Raw genomic sequence first — 15,365 nt, forward strand, 5'->3', positions numbered from 1 at the left:
AACAAAGCAAAGACACGCTCCTTTGCTTTCTCAAAATGCTTACACACGTACACCACATTTCACATACTTAGTGACCCATGACTGTCAGGAGAGCAAAGTCGTTCACATTATACATTTATTTTACATTCAAGAATGTGACTCCAGTTTTCTTATGAAAAGTACAATCATTTAGAACCGCTAAGAAGAAGGGAAGGGTAGACACAGAAACTAAGAACTAAAATCTACGATTATTAAAATTATGTTTCATAAGTGACTTCTTTAAAGCACAAAAAAGTTAGGTTCATATTTGAGGAATGATTTCCCCCCTAAATCCAGTTTATAATTGATGAATTATCCCAGCCTCAATTTATTTCCCAAGGTGAAATAAAGACAGGATGGGCAGGTGGTGGAAGATGTTTTGCTTTTAGAGTGGGGCTGCTGAGTGCTATGGTGTGACGGGGATTTCCATCCTTCATGGGGTGTGGGCCACATCCTGGTGGAAGGGGAGGGCAGGGGAACAAAGGGCTCTCCGATGGCGGCCAGAGGAGGGAGACCACTCTGTACTGGACTCAGACCGTGCCCCAGCTCAGCCCAGAGATGAAGCAACTGGACCACGAGCCAAAAGATTCCGTTGACTCTCCCCAAAGGAGCTTAGGAGCTAGAAGACACTGTCCGCTGCAAAGAACACCCGCTTAGGACAGTTAGGGAAGGGCTGGAGAGACAGAGACCGCATAGATCCCATTTTTTCCACTCAGCAATGACATGGTGATGCTTTTGCTTTTTGTTTTGTTTTGAGACATTCTTGCTCTGTCACCCAGGCTGGAGTGCAGTGGCACCATCTCGGCTCGCTGCAAACTCCGCCTCCCGGATTCAAGCGATTCTCCTGCCTCAGCCTCCTGAGTAGCTGGAATTACAGGTACACGCCATGACGCCCAGCTAATTTTTATATTTTTAGTAGAGACAGGGTTTTGTCATGTTGACCAGGCTGGTCTTGAACTCCTGACCTCAGGTGATCGGCCTCCCAAAGTGCTGGGATTACAGGTGTGAGCCACCGTGAACAGCCATGCTTTTGCTTTTTGAAGTCAACACTTAAAGCCTGCCCACACTGAGTAATATTTATCCCTGGCAAAGGCTGGAAGAAAGACGGTAGGATGAAATATAGCCTCAGTACAGGCTGAAATGGACGGTAAGGAAGCATCCCTGAGAAAAAGGTCGCACACAATTACCAGGAAATTGTGAGATAAGGCCAGATCCCTTGACTGTGCAGTGAAGGCAACTGTGATGAAACTTAATTCACAAGGCAAACAAAAGAAGCAAAAGTTAAAAAAAAAAAGTGAATACAAAAAACAAAATGAAGATGGGTGATAGATAGAATCAGTTCTTCCAATCTAGTGAGGCCATTCTCAAAGTGTGCACATTCGTAAAACAAGTCAAGACCATTTAATATTCTTAATGCCCAGTGTCCTATAGCCCTCTTTACAAACATACAAATATCATCAGTGCTGCCTCAGGGAATGGAAACCACAGGGCAAGTGATGGTACTTGAACTATAAAAGGAAACCTTCTCTCTCAAGGACAACTGTACATTTCCAAGAGAGAAGCCCAAGGAAGCGGCCTCTCCTCCCCTGAGCTTTTTTGAGGGCAAACAACAGGCGCTGCTTTCATGCTTCCATTCCAATACAGCAATTTAGTCCTTGATCCTGAAAGATGCTTTAGAGTTATAAAGAGATTTAAGGCCATTGAGCTCAAAGATATCTTTTTTTTTTTCTTTGAGACAGAGTCTTGTTCTATCACCCAGGCTGGAGTGCAGTGGTGCGATCTCGGCTCACTGCAACCTCCACCTCCTGGGTTCAAGCGATTCTCCTGCCTCAGCCTCCCAAGTAGCTGAGATTACAGGCGTGTGCCACCAAACCTGGCTAAGTTTTGTATTTTTAGTAGAGACGGGGTTTCACCATGTTGGCTAGGCTGGTCTCAAACTCCTGACCTCAGGTGACCCACCCGCCTCAGCCTCCCAAAGTGCTGGGATTACAGGTGTGAGCCACCACACCCAGCCTATCATTTCCAGATGAGGAAAATGACACCTGGGCCTAGGTCACATGGCAAATTAGTGGCAGAACCCAGATCTCTGCACTCTGGCCAGTAATCTTCCCATTAACAATAAAACTTTCTATGTGGATAAAGATTATGCATAAATAATGCTCACTAGGGCATTGTTTATGATGACAAAACACTGAAAATAACCAAAACATTAAAAAGCAAGAGAAAGGTTAAGTCAATTATGGTGCATCCATACAATGCAATATTTATGCAGACATTAATATTACATGTATACAGCCTTTTTAATTACAAAGAAAAGACTTATAATGAAATATTAAGACAAAAACTCTAGATAAAAATTTATAACTATTAAAGAAGAAAGTGATAGAAAAGCATCAAAAGAAATATGCCAAATAGTAAGCATCTCTGGATAATCGTTCAGAACATGAATGACTTTTTCTTTAAATTTTATGGTACTTCTAGATTTCCAATCTTGGGACACTATTGTCTTTGGATGAACACACAGGGACATGGCCTGCTCCACTTCATGGCTTAGGATGGTAATTATTGGGTAGAGGTTGTAATTGCCCATGGGGGTGTTCAGAAGCCCTTGACTCAGTAAGAGTCAATGAGTCCCTTATTATGTAAATAAGTTGCATTCCTGGCTCCAGGTCTTCCTCCTCCCTCCATCCATGTCTTTTGCCTTAGAATTTTGCAGTGACCTCCCACCTTGGGCTGATCTCCACCCACAGCTTGGTCCTGTGGCTTGATGTACCATTGGTATGTGAGCTTTTTAATACAAGCGGAGTTTTGGAATGTGCTTGCAGGATGGAACTAATGTTGCTGTAGTTTTGCCATCAGCATGAGAAGAACAAGCTAGGATAATCTAGTGATCTCAGGAGAAGGATGACAGCCACATAGAACAGTCACCCCCAGAGGAGCTTAGTCAAGACCAGCCAACTATTAGCTGACCTTAGAGATGCCAGTGAATCTAGCTGAAACTAGCAGAACCACTCTGCTGACCCCCACACAGAAACAGACAGGTGGATTACGATAATAAATGACTGAGTGACTGAGTTTGGGGGTGGTTTGTTATGCCGCAACAGAGCTAGCTGATACAATATAGCCGAATGTATGAAAAATAAATTAAACCCATTACATTAGAATCTATTACAATGAAATTACTACATTCATTTCCAAAATAATTCCTCTAAACAATCAACTATGGATCATATCAATAAATGTTTGTAGATTGGCTGATCAGACCTACTAGTTACATCACAAAATATGAAATGACTTCATATGAAGAAAGTCAGCCAGTAAGTAGTTTGGTGAGAACAGCATTCCAGTGGTAGCTGAAATGAAAGAAAACAGCTTTCATTCTGAACTGCTGGAGGTTGGCTTGTACTCTCTTACTCAATGGAAATAAATATCAAATCACAGAAAACAAAATGACAAATGTAATCTAGGAAGTGAGGGTTAAGGAAGGACAGAGTAGAGGAGAAGGAGCAGAATATGTATCACAATGTTTCTCCATGTCCTTACTTTTGTAGTTTTACTTTATTGGCAAAAAGATCAGTAGGGCCACCCTGGCTTAGAACTGGAATTATCCTTGGATGTCTTAGTTATTGGCTAAACTACAAACATAAGAGTCAGTAGACACTCCACACCCTCTAATTTCTAAAACTTGAAGCTGAGATACCGAGTGGAAAAAACAAAAATGTTCTTTCCGCATTGTGTTTATACGTCTTTTAAGTGTCATTTCAGACGAAAAACATCCCTGGTAAAGTTTAGCAGTCCACAGTTTGGGAGTAAGAAGAACAACCCCCATATCAGCTGATTTAAACAGCTTCCTGTCAAAGGTCAAACTTGACTGGCACATTTCCTCAGCTTCACCACTTAACTGTCAGCAAGAAAATAAAAACAAGCCACTGATCGTGGTGAGAAGCAAGTCCTTTACATCCAAAGACAAAATGGTGCAGCCATGAGCAATGGGGCTAGATGCCAAGTTATCAAATCATCAAGATAGGCAAATCATCAAAGAGACTGAAAAAGACATGAACTCAAAGCCAAGGTAATAGCAACATCAAAATGCAGATCTTCCATCATTTCCATAGGTGCCACGTAGCTAAGCGCATTGAATGGATACTGATTCCTAGGAAAGAAAAAAAAACCCTAAATTGGGAGTTGGCATTATCTTGATATATAATGAAAGGAAAATAAAAATTCATGACCCCAATCCACTATGCCAAAGGGAAAAATCAAGCTGAAAGCTGAGTCATCCAAGAAACTGCCTTTCCTTTTATTCCTAAGCACAGTTATATATGAAAGGTTAAAGATCTCCACAGGTAGACACTCTATGTTCACCTTTTTCTTTTCTTGCTCTGTCACTGCGGCCTTGACCTCCTAGGCCCAAGCAATCCTGCCGCCTCAGCCTCCCAAGAAGTTGGGACTACAGGCGTGCGTCAACTCACCCAGCTATTTTTTTTTTTTTTTTCTGATAGAGATGAGGTCTCACTGTGTTGCTGCCCAGGCTGGTCTCAAACTCCTGGGCTCCAGTAATCCTCCTGCCTCAGCCACCCAAAGTGCTGGGATCACAGTCATGAGCACCCAGCTCAACATACATCTTATCTTATGAAAAGTGTTGATTTACTGAGCACGAGATGAATGTGTAATGGACTATTCCCCTACCTGCTCCTTTTCTCTCTTGCAACATATGGATTACCGTACCCTCCCTCTTTTCCATTCAGCCACTTTTCCTTTAAATACTCAAGTCCTCAAAGTCATCTTTGGAGAAAGGCACAGACCACAGATTTTTTCTGTGATTCTGTGTTTATTTGTTCTGGGTATGTCTTTAACCTTGGCAAAATAAACTCCTAAATTGATTGGGACCTGTATCAGATACTTTTTGGTTTACTATATATATATATATATATATATATATATATATATATATACACACTATATATATATATATACATGTGAACATAGAGAGAATGGGCATTTATTCTTAAAAAGGGAAATCAGATGACGTACTACCACTTACATGAGAAAAACACATACGCAGTTGGTCCTTGTACAACACGGGTTTTGAACCATGCGGGTCCACTCACAAGCAGATTTTTTTCAAATAAACGTGGATTGAAAATACAGTATTCATAGGATGCAAAACCCAAGCACAGGGAGGGTGGACCGTACATCCATTTACTATTTATGTAACATATCTAAAGTGAAAAGAAAATTTTATAAATTAAATAAATATGCCTCATCTAAATCCTTTAGCATTTCATTTGTTTGCCCTTTGAGAATTTTCAAAGGAGTTGGCAAATCTTGAACAATTTTTTTATGTAAAAATCTCTTAAAGGAAAAATATAATGGCTAGGCTCTGGAAGCTGGGGAAAGGGGCAAGAATTCAGTTAAATGTGTCAGAATCATATTAAACTACAGCCCACTACATGCTCCAATGGAAGTTACAGGCCTATCTCCCCCTGGCCCATTCCTGAGTATCTTAACCCTGAAATAACTTTCAGTATTGAATGGCATGAAGAGGTGGTGATAGTAGTAGAAACAGAAAATATTTACTACATCCTTTTTTCTTCAATGGAGAAGTTATGACTCTCATGTATGAATATCCAAAGTAACTGTAATCACTGGATTAATGTGAACATTGCTTTCTTGTACTAATCTAGCACTGCAATGGCTAGGCAGAGAAGTCATTATTTTACTTTTTTCAAAAAATAAAAAGGGGAAACATCACTATTGTTTTTATCTGTTTGGAAAAAAGTAAAAGGTAACACCAAAAAAGCGGAGGAATAGCAAAATAGCGTGTATTACAAACCCAAGCTTCAGATGGAAGAGGTCAACTGTTCCTCTGCCTGTCCTCCACAATCACTGTCAGGTTCTCTCTTTGGCCGTGCATGACAGAGGACCCAGTGACTCAGTAGATACACATACTTTTCTCTTCTACCCCTGAGTCTGGCTACTCTACTATGATTCAGACTGATGTTCTTGTCATCATCTCACGCTATATGTGATGAAGACACCGCTATGCACCTCATTTCTGTGATTTTCAAGTCTCACTTCTATGGACCATGTCAACATCAAAATCTCTTCAACACTGCAAAGCAAAAACCTAAATCATCTCTGACTCACCTCTGCCCCTTCCTCAGCATATTCGATCCTGTGCTTTTCCTGCTGCAGGTTTCATCAAATCATTTCAAAACCCATTTTTTCTTTGCCATCATGTTATATACCTTTCCACTTCTCCCTGGATAACTATATCTGTGCACACCTTCCCTGTTCTTGCATGACAGCCATAAGATCTTCTGTGTTTCGTCTAAGCTCCAAAAAATGTGATCCTATGTTTCTCAGTCCCTGCTTCCCATCAGGCAGAGATAAAACCCTAGTCCTTGCCCTCCTCCAGCCTGTCCCACTTACCCCATGTGACTTTGCTCCAGCAATATCTGCTCACCTTTACCTCAAGACTACTGTGTTCATTCCCACCTGAGAACACAGCTCCATAAATTTAAGGTATCCGTAGTGAACCAGCCTACCCAGCCATCCCTTGCCACTGAAAGCCCTACTAAATTCATCAGGAGGAAGATGATTCTTATCCATGTTCCTGGCCCACCCTGTGTAGACCTGGGACAGCCATAGTCACGGTCCTTTGTTCCACCCTTGACTACATTTGTGATGCAAAGGTAGTATTAGACCACTTCTGTATTAGCCTATTTTATGCTAAGGTCTGTTGATAGTCTATATAATCTTTAGCTCTGTTCTTGTATCATCTTAGAGGATAGGGGCCATGTCTGGTTCTCTCTGAACAGCCCTCATCCAGCACTAGTTTCTTCTTTAGGAAGAACACCAAAATTAAAGGACAATGCAAATGCATACCTAGCATCCCAACTGAATTACACAAAGGAACATGACTGAAATATAGTAACTCATAAAGACAACCTCCATGTGGTGAGGTACAAGACTTGGTCATTCAAATACAAGCTTTTGTTTCTCAAAGCATAGAAGTATCATAAATATTTTGCTGGGATGCTTCTGCGTTTCTCTCTTAACCTCATGACATGTTTTTTTTCTTCTTCCTTCTTCCTTTTTTTTTTTTTTGGTGTTTTCTTGTTGTTGTTGCCTTTTTTGTAGAACAGAAAACCTTGTTTAGCATCTGGTTCACAGCCTTAATCACAGGGAGAAATGGCTGAGCTGGATGCAGGATGTCTTTCTGGGGGTTTTGAAGGCTGCACCTACATTTCTAGGGTTGGCTCCTGTGGTTGCTGAGCCACGTGAAGTTCCTTAGCTCTAGTGTTTCAGAAGTCTACAAAGTCCCCCTGAGACAGATGATTCCTGTGGAATCTTAGAACAGTTATTTTTAACTTTTTTTGGTCACAAACTCTTTTGAGAATCTAAGAAATGATATAATAACTCTCAAAAAATTAACAAATGTAGATAGCCCACATTTTTGTATACAGTTTTAGGGGTCCACAGTTCATCTGAAGTCCGTGACAGAATGATAGGATAAGAACATCTGTGTGTGCCCTTTTCAGTTGTCCTGGGGTTCAGGTGGAGGATGGAGGGAGGAAGGGAAAGTTAGGAGGAAAAGGGCAAAGGAGGAAGAGGGAAAGAGAAGAGTTCTAGTGGGAAGGAGAAGGAGAGAGGGGAAGCAGGAGGCAGAGGGAGAAAAAAGGAGAAAAACTCTAATAAATTCGGAGGGAGTTTCCACTTAACTGTGTCATCACTCTTTTTCCAGGCTTAGAAGCAATTGCAGAAGAACTGTATTTAATCTAAGTACAATTGGACAGTGAGAGCTGAATCACTGGCTTTCCCAGGTATAATGAAATATTAATTCCCCATCTATCACTGAACACAAGGACTCTTAGTTTTGCTTAAGCTATTATCACCATGCAGCAGATAAAGAATATAAAATGTAATGTATATAGCTGTCTATACATGCTACATATTTATGTGTTGCCTAAAAATAACCATCCTTCTCCATCAGGGTGGTTATCTGCTCTAACAGAGCACTTGGATTTGGAAGGAATACTTGTGGATTGATTCCCCCACCCTACAGATCGCCACCTTAAGGGGGATGCAAACTGGGGTTCACATGAATAAAATAATTCTGTTCCCAGACATCTGCCCATCCACACAACTCAGAAAAATAGATCCAGACAAAGCTTTGCTGAATAAGTTCCCCATCCACTCATCCACACTGCCTCACTCTGATTTCACACATCTTAAATGACTAGTATCCCGTGTTTGTTGTCTTGCTTTTGCTAGCCTAGGAAAGTGACTTTTACTCAGATAAGACACTGGTACTTCAAAAAAGCTGAACTGTGGATCAGAAACCCTTTGTAAAATACATCTGACCCACTGTACCTGTTCTCAGCAAATTACCAGCATGGCCTGTCACAGCCTAAGAGCTATAAATAGAACAAAGCCCCAGCTGGGGGAACTGAATGGTGAATGCTTTGGCCTCACAATTAAAGGGCATCTCATGCCATTTAGAATGGCGATCATTAAAAAGTCTGGAAACAACAGATGCTGGCGAGGATGCGGAGAAACAGGAACACTTTTACACTGTTGGTGGGAGTGTAAATTAGTTCAACCATTGTGGAAGACAGTGTGGCGATTCCTTAAGGATCTAGAACCAGAAATACCATTTGACCCAGCAATCCCATTACTGGGTATATACCCAAAGGATTATAAATCATGCTGCTATAAAGACACATGCACACGTATGTTTATTGCAGCACTATTTACAATAGAAAAGACTTGGAACCAACCCAAATGCCCACCAATGATAGACTGGATAAAGAAAATGTAACACATATACACCATGGAATACTATACAGCCATAAAAAAGAATGAGTTCATGTCCTTTGCAGGGACATGGATGACGCTGGAAACCATCATCCTCAGCAAACTAACACAGGAACAGAACAGGACCCGCATGTTCTCACTCCTAAGTGGGAGTTGAACAATGAGAACACATGGACACAGGGAGGGGAACATCACACACCAGGGCCTGTCAGGGGGTAGGGGGCAAGGGGAGGGACAGCATTAGGACAAATCCCTACATGATGGGTTGATAGGTGCAGCCACCTTCAAAAGATGCTGCCATATGTACAGTGGTATAAGAACAAGAGGTGAACACCAACACCAAGAAGGTCAAGTTAGTGAGTATTCCTCACCATGTCATCCTCCTGTAAAGAAGAAGGCATATGCTGGACTGGGAATAGGAAATAGAGTTTTTAAAATTTAAAGTACTAAAATAGCTGGCTATCCCTCTAGGAAAACAAAACATAGAAAATTAAATTTAAAGCTGGGCATGGTGGCTCACGCCTATAATCCTAGCACTTGGGGAGGCTGTGGAGGAAAGACCACTTCAGCCCAGGAGTTCAAAACCAGCCTGGGCAACATAGTGAGACCCCCATTTCTACAAAAAAATAAAAATAAAAAAATTAGCCAGGTGTAGTGGCACATGCCCGTAGTCCCAGCTACTTGGGAGGCTGAGGCTGAATGACTACATGAGAGCCCAGGAGGTCAAGGCTACAGTGAGCTGAGATCATACCACTGAACTCTAGCCTGGAAGACAGAGCAAGACCCTGTCTAAAAAAGAAAGAAGGAAAGAAGGGAGTGAGGAAGGAAGGAAAGGGAGGAAGGAGAGAAAATAAAGAAAGAAGGAAGGAAGGGAGGGAACGGAACGGAACAGAACGGAAAGGAAAGGAAAGGAAATGAAAGGAAAGGAGGAAGGAAGGAAGGAAGGAAGGGTGGGAGGGGAAGGGAGGCAGGGAGGGAGCGAGAGGGAGGGAAAGAGGAAGGGAGAGAGAAAAAGAAGAAAGAAAAGAGAGAAGGAAGGGAGGGAAGGAGGGAAGGAAGGGAAGGGAAGCAAGGAAGGGAGGGGAAAGGAAGGAGGAAGGGAGAGAGAAAAAGAAGAAAGAAAAGAAAAGAAAATTACACTTAAAAGATATATATGCCTTGGAGAGTTTGGAACAAGATACAGCTTTTACCAATTAAGGGCTGTAGAGTAATGGTCAAAACATCTTAACATCTCTAAGGCCAGAAAAACTAGACCTTCAACAAATACCACACTCATGGCATTGATGATGGGCATGAAAGGGTAATCAACAAGAAAGTCTAGGAATGTCCACTAAGATCTGGGGTGGGGGACATGGGGTCAATAGAACATGATGGAATTGGGTTAAGAGGATGCCCAAGAAGCTTCTATAGAGGAATAGTTCTTTCTCAGAAAAAAAAAAAAAAATGGCATGACCCCTTGAAACAGTGGACTTACTGTACTGGTAGGAATGACCAGCCAGATAGGCCGGCCTGATTTGCAAAAGGCTGCTCTGCTGCTGAAGCCATAGGGCGAAAGAGAGTAATGACCATCCTTCAGTTATAGCAAGTTCCCAGGGAACCTGGGCAGTGTAGAGAAATGGGTCCTGGGCCTCTTTGCTTTTCCCCACAGCCCAAGCACAAGGCCGTACACGCTGTAGGTATCTCACTAATGAGGGTGCTGACACCCTCTTTAATATAATACACACTCCACACCCTCAAGAGCTCAGAACCAAAGGCGCTAAGGTCCAGGTCTTCCTCCTCCTCTGAGTTTACCGTCATTGAAGCTGTCACTGGTGGTAATGTGGGTGAAGGGCGACTGGGCCCGAGGCTCCTCGCACAGGGAGTAGCTGTGCTCAGCCTGGATGAGAGGCGCCGGGGACGTCGGGGAAGGTTCCACCTCCATTGACACACTCTTCTCTGAGAGGAAAGGGTCATTCAGGAGCTGACCCAAGACGTTCTGGGAAAACTCATCCAGAAGTTCTGAGAAGTGCTACAAGAAACAAAGGAGGAAGAACTCAGTTTCTCTTAACCATAATGTGACAGATACCCTACGCACATACCAAATACCTCATCCACTGCTCGATATGAAGTCCCTTCTACACACACAATGTCCAGTTAGCTCGTGCTGTGTAGCAAACCACCCCAATGTTTAGTGGCTGAAGGTAACCATAATATTAATATATTACTTCTCCCTCCTCCGTGGGTTGGGCTGGGTGGGTGAGCTGATTTCATCTGGGTTCCCTGACACAGCACATTAGTGGGAAGGCTGGCTGGGAGTGTGCTGGGCTGGGACCCCTGGACACTTGGGCCTCTTTCTCAAAAGGAAAGATCAGGCCGGGCTTCCTCCCATGACGGCAGACATCTTCCATGAGGGAGAAAACCCAAAGCTGAGTGGCCCCAGACATCACGTATCATTACACCCTCCACATTCTTTTGGTCAAGGCAAGGGACAAGACCAGCTCACACCCATGGGGCAGGAAAACAGACTCCACTGCTTGATGAGAGGAATGGCAGAGTCACAATGCAGATGAATGTGGATGGTGCGGGGGGCATGATACACTGGGGGTCCTTGCTATCATGACCTACCACATTTTGCACTGATAATATGTTTAAATAAGCGATCCTCTGTTTCTATAGCACAAAGGTGCAGTTTACACTAAGGTGCCATGCTCAAAAACATTAGAGGTGGCTTCTCTCTAGTCTCCACATGGGCTGGACTTTGTTCCTCTCTGGTTTTTCCTTAATATGCTCCCATCCTTCATCTCTAATACCATGAACTTTCCAGCCCCCACCATGCTTTGGACATAATATAGGACTAGCCCATAAAAATACCCCGGGATTCCCATATCCCCTGTGACACTGTCCCACTGTAAAGGAGCTGCAGCCCCGTCTACTCTCCCTCCTTGATAGGTCTATATTCACGGTATGAGGATCTTCGGAGCAGGGTTTCTCAACCTGGCACTAATAACATTTTGGACTGGATAATTCGTTGTGAAGGGCAGGGGTGGGGCATTGTTTTGTGCATTGTAGGATATTTAGCAGCATTCCCGGCCTCCACCCACTAGATGCCGGTAGCACTCCCCCAGTTGTGAAACCAAAAATATTTCCAGACACTGCCCAAATGTCTGTAGGTGAAAAAGTCACCCCTGGTTTAGAATCACTGCTATTGACTATATTAGAAATAATAATAATAATATAAAATAGGGCCAGGCACGGTGGCTCATGCCTGTAATCCCAGCACTTTGGGAGGCCAAGGTTGGCGGATCACAAGGTCAGGAGTTTGAGACCAGCCTGGCCAACATAGTGAAACCCCGTCTTTACTAAATATACAAAAAAAAAAAATTAGCTGGGTGTGGTGGCAGGCACCTGTAATCCCAGCTACTCGGGAGGCTGAGGCAGGAGAATCGCTTGAACCCGGGAGGCGGAGCTTGCAGTGAGCCAAGATCGAGCCACTGCACTCCAGCCCAGGCAACAGTGCAAGACTCCATCTCAAAATAAATAAATTAATTAATTAATTAATTAAAATAATTTTTTTTTTTGAGACGGAGTCTTGCTCTGTCGCCCGGGCTGGAGAGCAATGGCGCGATCTCCACTGCAAGCTCCACCTCCCAGGTCACGGCCATTCTCCTGTCTCAGCCTCCTGAGTAGCTGGGACTACAGGCATCCGCCACCAGGACTGGCTAATTTTTTTTTGTATTTGTAGTAGAGACAGGGTTTCACCATGTTAGCCAGGATGGTCTCAGTCTCCTGACCTCGTGATCCGCCCGTCTTGGCCTCCCAAAGTGCTGGGATTACAGGCGTGAGCCACTGTGCCCGGCCAATAAAATGAAATTTTAAAACCCACTTTGGCACCAGCTATTAGAGATTTCTGCCTTCTTAACATTCTCTGAATCACAGACCAATGGTGTCATCCTTACTGATTAAACTTTAGGGACACTTCTAGTATAGAAAGGAAGTTAAGAAAGCAGACACAGCAATAAGAGAACGATGGCAAATAATGAGGCTTGGGGTAAGCAATACAATTCTTGGGATTCACATGGACACCTAAGTCCCACCACCAAACTGAAGTGTCAGTGAAGGCGTTATGAAAATGAACACCAGAAGGGAAGGTGGGAGATGTCCCTAGAGCTGGAGCTCTAAGATCAGGGTAGTTGTAGAACAGGATGCTTCCTTTAATAAAGAAGAAAAGCGAACAGCAGAGAGGAAGCCTCTGCAGGCTCAGTCCCTAAAGAGTTAGAACGGTGAAATTCACTGACATCACAAACACGGGACACGGCATTTCATCAGGACAGAATGCAGGGAAGCTACAGGACTTGGGCATGTCCTAATAGGCATGATTGTCTATGAGAACAAGAGACACGGTCAGGGAGACAGCTGAGTACAAATACATTTCAAACTGGAAGGTCCTTAGGAGTATTTAAGGCCACATGCCAACTGCCTGCATCACAATTACCAGGGAAGTTTGGGTTAGTCATTTCATAATGAAATATTGTAAGCATTCAGAAAGATTATACATATCATGAACAATTATGTAGTCATTCCTTTAAAAAAAAAAAAAAAACTGGGCTGGGCAAGGTGGCTCATGCCTGTAATCTCAGTACTTTGGGAGGCTGAGGCAAGAGGATCAGTTGAGCCCAGGAATTCTAAACCAGCCTGGGCACCATAGTGAGATGCAGTCTCCACAAAAAATACAAAAATTAGCTAGGCATGGTGGTGCATGCCTGTAGTCCTAGCTACTCAAGAGGGTGAGGAAGGAGGATTCCTTGAGCCCAGTAGGTCAAGACTATAGTGAACCATGATTGTACCATTGCACTCCAGCCCAGGCGATGGAGTGAGAACCTGTCTTTAAAGAAAAGGCCAAGCACGGTGGTTCACGCCTGTAATCCCAGCACTTTGGGAGGCTGAGATGGGCGGATCATGAGGTCAGGAGATCGAGACCATCCTGGCTAACATGGTGAAACTCTATCTCTGCTAAAAATACAAAAAATTAGCCAGGCATGGTGGCGGGCACCTGTAGTCCCAGCTACTCAGGAGGCTGAGGCAGCAGAATGGGGTGAACCCGGGAGGTGGAGCTTGCAGTGAGCCAGGATCACTCCACTGTACTTCAGCCTGGGTGACTGAGTGAGACTCCGTCTCAAAAAAAAAAAAAAAAAAAAAAAAAAAAAAACTGGCCAGGCTTGCTTGGTGGCTCATGTCTGTAATCCCAGAACTTTGGGAGGCCGAGGAAGGTGGATCGCTTGAAGTCAGGAGTTCGAGGCTGGCCTGGCCAACATGGTGAAACTCCATCTCTACTAAAAATACAAAACTTAGCTGGGGGTGGTGGTGCACACCTATAGTCCGAGCTACTCAGGAGGCTGAGGCAGGAGAATCACTTGAACCTAGAAGGCAGAGGTTGCAGTGAGCCGAGATCACGCTACTGCACTCCAGCCTGGGTAACAGAGTGAGACTCTGTCTTAAAAATAAATAAATACAATTAAAAAAAATTTGAATACAAAATTTAAAAATCTTATTTTTACATGGTTGCTGCTGTAATCTTTCTTTTTTTGCTTTTTCTTTCTTTTTCTCAAGAAATAAAACATGAAGGACTGTTAAAGCTCCCATCCATTCCCTTCATCCCTCTCAAAGTTAACCATTAGCCAGACTTGGTGTTTATCTTTCCCATCCAGGTCTTTATCCTTTTACTACATATGCATGTATCCATTACACATAGGATTCTTTAAAATGTTAAGTAAATGGTACCATATCTCACATTTCCTCTGCAATTTTCTTTTATCAAAAAAAATTTTTTAGATTTATCCATGTTTATACATGTAGCCCTGTTTCATTGATTTAAACATCTGAATTCTATTCCATTGTATTTATCCATTTCCTCTTGAGGAACTCTCACATTTTTATTGTATGTAATATTGTAAAAAATATTCCTTAACATGAAGGGAACTTTAAAAAACACATAAGTTTTGTTTTCAGAATGTGGTTTAAAGGCATAAATAAATAAAAACATACAAATTTGATGATCCACCCTCAGAGACTTTGACTTAGGAGGTTAAAGACATCTATATTAAAACTACCACCTAGGCCAGGCGCAGTGGCTCACACCTGTAATCCCCACACTTTGGGAGGCAGAGGTAGGCAAATGGCTTGAGCCTAGGAGTTCAAGGCCAGCCTGGGCAACATGGCAAGACCCCATCTCTACAAAAAATAAACAACAACAACAACAACAACAACAACAAACTCACACCACCAGTCCTTCTATGCTCACCTCAGTTTCTCAATCACTGGCTCCATTTCCACTCAACAGTCCTCTCCCTACGCCACTTTACAGTTAAGTCCCTAGAAGCTTACAAAGTTCCTACAAGTTCAAATATGCCCAAGGTAAGAGGAAGATTCAAGGATTTTGCAGCTACTGTGTGTTAAACTTCAGATAGACACTGGGGATACAAAATAATAAATAAGAAACTAGAAAATGCCCATGCCCTACCAGAGTTTACCACTTAGGTCAGTGCTCA

The 15,365-nt window shown here is 42.9% G+C and overlaps 1 protein-coding gene across 3 annotated transcripts in view; it reads right to left on the reverse strand.

Annotated features, from left to right (window-relative positions):
• Window positions 1-15,365, reverse strand: part of CREB3L2 (cAMP responsive element binding protein 3 like 2) — a 126,873-nt gene that overhangs the window by 42,498 nt on the left and 69,010 nt on the right. For all 3 annotated transcript variants that reach the window (XM_001148336.7, XM_009454291.5, XM_063815639.1), the window contains exon 2: window positions 10,633-10,849. In XM_001148336.7, coding sequence (XP_001148336.2) covers window positions 10,633-10,849 — 217 coding nt within the window. The remainder of the gene's footprint in view (window positions 1-10,632; window positions 10,850-15,365) is intronic.

Source organism: Pan troglodytes, chromosome 6 (genome assembly GCF_028858775.2).
Source record: "Pan troglodytes isolate AG18354 chromosome 6, NHGRI_mPanTro3-v2.0_pri, whole genome shotgun sequence".
Lineage (NCBI taxonomy): Eukaryota > Metazoa > Chordata > Mammalia > Primates > Hominidae > Pan > Pan troglodytes.